Below are 7,723 nucleotides of genomic sequence, written 5' to 3' on the forward strand. Positions count from 1 at the left end.
GTCACGGACCAACATGCTTAAGGATAGACAACAAATCTGCTATTAATCTAGCCAAAAACCCAATATCACATGGACGGAGCAAGCACATCGAAACAAAATTTCACTATCTCAGAGAACGGGTTAGCGAAGGAAAACTGGAGCTGATCTACTGCAACACGGATGAACAGGAAGCTGATATATTCACAAAAGCTCTACGACAGAATAGATTTGAAAAGCTTAGAAGATCAGTTGGAATTAGGTCTCTTAGAGATTTAGATTTAAGAGGGAGTGTTAGGAATGTAAATCTAGAATCACAACTGAATTAACTGTCATTAGACAGTTTACATTTCGTACATATATACTGCTGACTTCAATAAGAAAATCAATCGTTTTCTCTAAATCTTTGTATCTCTGTTTCTTTGTCTAACTCTCTCGGTCCAAACATCTTCCTCTCTTCTCTGATACGCTGCCACTCTAACATTAAACAGTATTATTACTTGAAAATTAGTAAAAATGAAACTTTTGTCGTTAAAGTATATCAAAATAGTTTGTTAAGATAGTGATGGTATCAGTTATTGCATTCACTTTTCGGGCAAAATGGATTACCCACAAGTTAAAGAGATCTCAAACAAGAAAAGTATTATGTATTGCAACAAAAGTATCGTAACTATACAAGTTTCGGTGCCCCATTGTCCAGTGATGACAGCCATAAGATCTAACATTCTTAAGCACGACTAAATCTCTCGATGGCACCAGAAAATATAACTGTCGATGTTACCATGTACAAGAGAAGAATTGCCAAGCATATCCATGAATTGCAGTATTAAACAAAAGCCTTCCACGTGCCACGCATACCGGTTCAGGAGCCCTAGAAAGAATTAGATCCGGACAACACGGTCGCACCATTTGTCTGTCAGGTTAAGATTAATAACCAAAAATTTCATTGATTCACAATCCTCGCAAGAGTAGCACAATGAACCAAAAATGCTGTCTTAACTTGTCTGTAACTCAAATTGTGCTCTCAAAGGAGACCTGAAAGTGAGCAAGATGCCTGGGTTTTGGATTGGATGAAGCAGCAAGGCCTTGAAGCAACTTTACTACATCACTAGTATCATCAAGAAAATACTTGGCCTTGCTAGGCTTCCTACCTACAGTGCAGGCAAAGATCTCTGGAGCTGATGGCAGTGATACCGTCCTCAAAATGGTCTCAAACATGTCCTCATCAGACCTATCATCTCCTATGCACAGTACAAAATCTGGTGGATTACCGCCGTTAATCATGGTCTGAAGAACCTCTTCAGCTACCCAGCCCTTGCTTATTCCCTGCAGAGAGCAAAGAATTTTTTTTATTTTGTCCACTCCAGCCTGAGTTTCAAGATTAAGGAATATAGAGAAAGGGTTTGAAAAATACCTGTGGCTTAACTTCAACAATATGCTGGCCTCTCGTAACAACTGCTGGTTCATTAGCAAGCACACTTTCCAAGTGATTCAACAACTCTTTGGCTTGGCAAGAACCAAAATCAGGGTCTGCATCTTGGTGATGCCACACCAAAGCACTTTCCTTAATTTCAATATTAGAACCATCAGTTGCTTCTGTATACAACTGCATGACAGGTTCCACTATCTTCTTCCAATCCATGTCTGCAGACAAGTGACTTGATTCCCATTCTGAATCTTTGTTCCACCTGCATCCATAAAAAGAAACGGGAAAAACACTTTAAGCTTTTTTGAGGGAAAGTACAGGGTGGCAGATAGCGAGATATAAAGTTGCCCGATCTTCCAAACATTAAAATGACATACCGTAAAAAGTACCCATGTTCTGCAGCAAGTCCCAGCATTTGGCATGAAGTAAGCCAGTCACTCAGTGAATCCCTTCCCCTCCCACTAACAATGAACACGATATTCTTGGGATCATTACAGAGAGCATTTAAGACGGAGAGGACTTCAGGGCTGGGGACTTTACTTATGGAAGATTGTGATACAACAGTACCATCATAATCAAGAAAGATGGCCCTTCTAGTGGTTCTCTTGTATGCTGAAACAACATGGTCAATCGTCAACTTCCTAAAACCATGAGAGAGAGAAACAACTCTGAACCCCAAGCCCAAACCAAATCCCCAGCATCTTTTGGTGTAATGATCTTTGCAGGCTCTCTCCAGATCCTGCATAAAGCTATGTGCCCAATATGCCACATCATGAGAACTGACATACCTATAGTGCTTCTCATGGCGCAACTGCTTCTCTGAATCACTCATAGTAAGGGCAGCATACATAGCATCTGCCACGGCATCTATGTCCCAGGGATTGACCCTTATTGCTCCACTAAGAGAAGGTGAACAACCAATGAACTCAGACACAACAAGCATGCTTGTCCGAGGAGAATCATTTTTTCTACCCAAAGATTCATCCAGTCGAGCCGTTCCCTGTCTACAGACTATATATTTGTATGGAACTAAGTTCATACCATCCCTTACAGCATTGACAATGCAACATTCTGCTACAGCATAATACGCACTCTTCTCAAAGCGAGGAACAGGTCGGTCAATGAGAATGACTGGCTGATAATTATTTTTGCTATATGTCTCATTGATCCTCCTGGCAATTAAATATGTTTCATTCTTTGCTTCTTGAACATCCTTCCCTAAGCCCCTTGCAGGATTTACAATTTGAACTAGGACAACTTTGCCCTGCAAATCTGAATTCTGCTGCAGCAGATGTTCAACGGCTAGAAGTTTCAGACTAATGCCCTTAAATATATCCATGTCATCAACACCAAGAATTACTTTCTTACCCTTAAACTCTTCCTGAACCTCTTTCAGTTTAGCAGATGTAGAAGAAAGATTTAATACAGATTCAAGTCTACCCATGTGAATGCCTACAGGCAAAATTTTAATAAAAATAGTGCGGCCAAAGTAATCAAGCCCTATATGTCCTCGCTTAGATTCATAGTCCAGACCTAGCATTCTACTGCAGCAAGAAAGAAAGTGGCGAGCATAATCAAATGTATGAAAGCCAATTAAATCAGAGTTCAACAAACCCCTCAAAATTTCATCCCGTACTGGTAAAGTTCGGTATATTTCAGAAGAAGGGAAAGGACTATGCAAAAAGAATCCAAGTTTAACCCGATTATATCGCTTCCTCAAGAAAGTAGGCAAAACCATTAAGTGATAGTCATGAACCCAAACAAAATCATCATCGGGATTAATTACTTCCATGACCTTGTCTGCAAATATTTTGTTTGCAGAAACATAGGCCTGCCAAAGTATTCTGTCAAAGCGATCACCATGATCTGGGCATATGGGTAACATATAATGAAAGAGAGGCCAAAGTTGCTGCTTACAGAAGCCAAGGTAGAACTTCTTCTGGAGATCATGAGGAAGGAAAGTAGGTACACAATTAAATTCATCCAGTAATCTCTGAGCAACTGCATCCTGCTCACAGAGATCTATTTCGACCTTGAGAGAACCCACGTAGATTACTTCAGTATCAGAAGAAAAACCATCTTTTAGTTGTAATAAAATTGAATCCTCATCCCAACTGAAGAACCATTTAGCAGTTTCTATATCTCTTTTAGCCTGCAATGGCAACATGTTTGCCACAATGATTTTCCGCTCCCTACACCCAGAAGAGCTAACATCTGAATCACCATCATTACAACCATAACCATCCAGATCAGAAATAATTCCAGGAACGGTCATAACCCTTGGAAGAGCTCTTGGAGTGTGAGGTATATCAAGCAAGTCCCCATTAGCCAAGTCTAACAGATTAGCATATGATCTTGAAGCCATGAATGGACAAGACCTTTCTACAATTCTTTCTATCAGTTCTGCCATAAACGATAATAAATATGAATATCAAGCAAGATTCCAAATAACTATCCTACAAATAATATAACAATGGCCTCCAAGTAAATTAAAATGAAAAAGACGGCATTCATATGGTGTCAACAACACTGACATCGTATGAGAATCTCTATCTAATTCCTTTCAGGAACATTTGCTAGCTTGGTTATAACGTAGTTGCCAGCACAAATTACATCATTAATAACTTTTAATGAAAGTTTTATTCATCAAGGTGGTCTAAATAGTGAACTGCTGAACAAGAACCCGAGGATGTTACAAGTCAGATAGTAATGCTAACTCTATGACACGTGGATTTATCTGGACAAAGCAGCTAAGCTAATGTGAACTGAGATGTTCATCATTGTTGTCAAAACAAATTTACTGTACTCAACATCAGCAAACTCTTGATAGCATTTATTTTTCCCCAGGCTTCAAAAATAGTTTAAAAAAAAACAGCAAAAAGTAATCATACTTGTGAATCAGGCAAAATAAGGCCAAAAGTTAAAACTGAAATGAATCCCTTATAACACACAAGATGATATAATTATTCCAGAAGATACACATCCTCACTATGCTATTCTCCCATCTTGGTACAAGACAAACACAGTACCAAACATGCAGAAGGAGAGAGCAGAGATTGCGCATTTAATACTAACGCCACAGAAGAAACATAATACATTGCACATCTAAAAAGTTTCCAGATATACCAAAAGAATTTCAATTCAGTTTGAGAAAAATCTCTTTTGATTTAACTGTACATCTCAAATCATGAGGCGCCATATCAGAAAAAGCAGATGGATTCCCTGTAAAAATGATAATGTCATTTTGTCTTATCTATAGGTACACACCCAAATACAAACAGATTATATTCGACACAGATTACAGATAATGCTAAACTCGTGCGCTAACTAATCTTTATGGTATTGATTCACAGTTCAAACTACAAAAAACTAGTCTAAATCCAACTTCATGTACCATTCTCCAAGTTCACAATATTTGTGAAACACTGAAAAGCAATCCCTTGATTTCAAATGATCAAATATGATAAACCCCCCAACAAAATAATACCGAATGGTCTCAAAACTTCAACCAGAGTATATTGGTGGACTATATCCTATCAGTTTCCTCTTGAAGAAGTTCTTGGAATCCTCGTTTAGCAGAAGTGTCAAACAAAATCTATTTAAAAAAAAATCAATTGGTTTGGATTTATCTCTTCAGAAAAAAATTTCATTTCCAACACCAAAAATTCAAATAAATAAATAACAGCAAACAAAGCACAAAAGAAAGAGGATGAAATACAAAAAAAAAAAAAAAATCCAAAACATAATTTTTAATTAAAAAAACTTGTTACAGAAGAGAATAAATTGCATCCAGAACCCATTTGGACTCAAAACTTTAAATCCCAACAAGATAATGAAAAACCCATAATCAAATTCAAGCTAGTGTCACATTTTCAAATATAGCGTTTTACAATTCCCTTTGAAACACCAAACTCAAACAAACAAAAAAAAACAGGCAGATCAGCATTCAAAAGGTGAACTATTGGCCTCGTTGGGCTCCCCATCAAACCAAAACTGCAAGCACTTCAGAAAACCAGGAACAAGAAATTTAATTCAAAAAAAAAACGGATCAGAGTAATGTCCAATAGTCACACCAGTCGCAAGCTCCGACTCTCACCTTTCCGGCTTGCTACAGAGAGAAGAAGAGATTCCGGCAGAGTGATGAGAGAGAAATCCAAAAGTACTCTCTGGAGAGAGAAGTTTCGTTTTGGTGTTGGAGAAGGAAGAACAAACGCGAGGGACAACTGCTAGATTTTTTTTTTTCTCTTTTTTATTTATATCTCCGAGTTGTTGCGGTAGAACAAGGCACTGGATTATAGTTTATTTATTTATTTAATTAATTTGTGTCTGCGTGACAAGTTGGATAGAATATAAATATAGGTGGATAGAGACTCATGTGTCCATTAACAACAACCTTCACTGCAGTTCCCTTTTTTAACCACGGTTCACTTTTCCCCATTTTTATTTATTTTCACTTTCTCTCCTTTCACCATTATACCCTTTTCTCCTGTTAACTCACTCACTTGCACTATCCATATTTTTTAAAAATTAAATTATTTTATTTTATTGTTGCCTTTTGTGAGTATTTTAATTTATCCTTTTTTACAGACCATGTGGGTATTTGGTTTAAAATATTAGATATTTGATGGGGAAGTGGGAATCCTTTATCCACATCCTTATCATTAAGTGTGGTTGAATATCTTATTCTAAGTTTTCAAGTACAGTACAGTTCATTTTACCAAAACCAAACACCTACTCCTCTCTCTCTCTCTCTCTCATTTAAACATTTCACAATTCACAACCTCTTCTCTTTCAATATATTCTTTACTCTACACCAGGTGTTGCCTTTCTTAATTTATTATTATCCAATTATGGTCAAATTCATACACCTTGCAAACTCCTTTTTCAAATTCATTAATTAATGGGTTTTTTTTAACACGTTATCATCCTTTTGTCAACCCGGTCCTTTTTATCTGGAGAAAAGAAAAACCAGTAATTTAAAAAGAAATATATATATATATATATATTCTTTATCTCACACATCATAAATGACCTTTCATAATTCCGATTCTTTGAACACACAGAAAGCCTCATGTTGTGTCCCGAGTTTTAACAACCTTTGGGTGATAGGTGTTGCCCTTTCTATTTTATTTCGGATAAACAATCTTTTCTCCCAAATCAAAATCATGGTGGCAAGTACTGCTTAATTAATTAATCCTTAATCTATTATTTGTTTTCTCTAAACGCAAATACATTTGATGTAAGTGGATCTGGCTTTGTTTAGGTGCATGAAAAATGGGTGCAGGTTGATTTAACCTAGCAGCTGTATTGGATAATGTATGGTCAATTTTGTGGGTGTGGAGGATAACAAGGATGAAGTGGTGGTGGTAATTTTACAACAAAATCATGAACCCTAGTAAGAAGGAAGTTTGTTTGGTACATGAATGCAAGTGAGAAGGGTATAATTGGAAGTAGTGGTGTCGTTGGAAGGGAAAAGATATGGGGTGGTGGGAAGTAAGTGGCAGCTAAAGGTGAAAGGAAAAGAAAAGAAGGAAGAGGATAAGGTAGGCCTTTGGATCTGTTGCAATTGCGTTTTGCAAAGCTCAAAATCGAAGAAACTCTTGAAACGAGGAATCAACACGCAAAAAGAAAGAAAAGACCGCGTCTCGCTGACTCAGCACCACGTATTTCCTACTCACCACCCCACTCCCTTCAATCCACCAGAACTAATAATATCGTAAACAAATTTTATATAATGGTCACAACAAAAATTCAATCTACTTACTTAACAACGTTTAATTAAAATCTTAATTTAACAATATCTTATCCAATTTTAATCGTATAAATTTATTCCTTAGAAAAGTTACTTTCAAAAATTTTGTGGGTTGACATTTTAGCCATGATGATATAAATCTAAATTTATATGCTTTTGTGTAATATTTATTATATTGATGAAAGTTATCTTTTGCACAGTGATTGTTACAAAATTATTTTATGTCTATTTTAGGTTTTTACTATAATTTAAAATATTATATTATATTTTATATGCTTATTGACTTATCAAAATATTATATTTAAATAAATGTACATTCTTAGTCTTTATTAACACTTTGTTTAAAAGAACGCTGATTCATACACTTTATGAAAAATTTAATTAGAGTGTTTTTTCTTTCAAAAGTAATAAATTATTGGAAGTGAAAGAAAATAATTTACATGTATGTAGTTAATTAATTAATAATAATTGTTTGATTAAGCACATGCACTCCGTCTTTAAGATTTGGACAAAACTACTAGCAAATTTATCTGGTTTAACCTTCTCCTTTTTACAAGAGAACCATTGTG

At 36.1% G+C, this 7,723-nt stretch overlaps 1 protein-coding gene across 1 annotated transcript; it reads right to left on the reverse strand.

The window, feature by feature from the left end:
- Nucleotides 1-603: 603 nt before the first annotated feature.
- On the reverse strand, nt 604-5,659 carry LOC124821326 (putative alpha,alpha-trehalose-phosphate synthase [UDP-forming] 10). The gene is made up of 4 exons (XM_047293196.2): nt 5,499-5,659; nt 1,780-3,805; nt 1,391-1,664; nt 604-1,302 (listed from the first exon to the last, which is right to left on the reverse strand). The coding sequence occupies exons 2-4, from the start codon at nt 3,765-3,767 to the stop codon at nt 988-990; spliced, it is 2,577 nt and encodes an 858-aa protein (XP_047149152.2). The 5' UTR covers nt 3,768-3,805; nt 5,499-5,659; the 3' UTR covers nt 604-987.
- Nucleotides 5,660-7,723: the final 2,064 nt, after the last annotated feature.

Source organism: Vigna umbellata, chromosome 1 (genome assembly GCF_029865625.1).
Source record: "Vigna umbellata cultivar VRB3 chromosome 1, Vumbellata_1.0, whole genome shotgun sequence".
Classification (NCBI taxonomy): Eukaryota; Viridiplantae; Streptophyta; class Magnoliopsida; order Fabales; family Fabaceae; genus Vigna; species Vigna umbellata.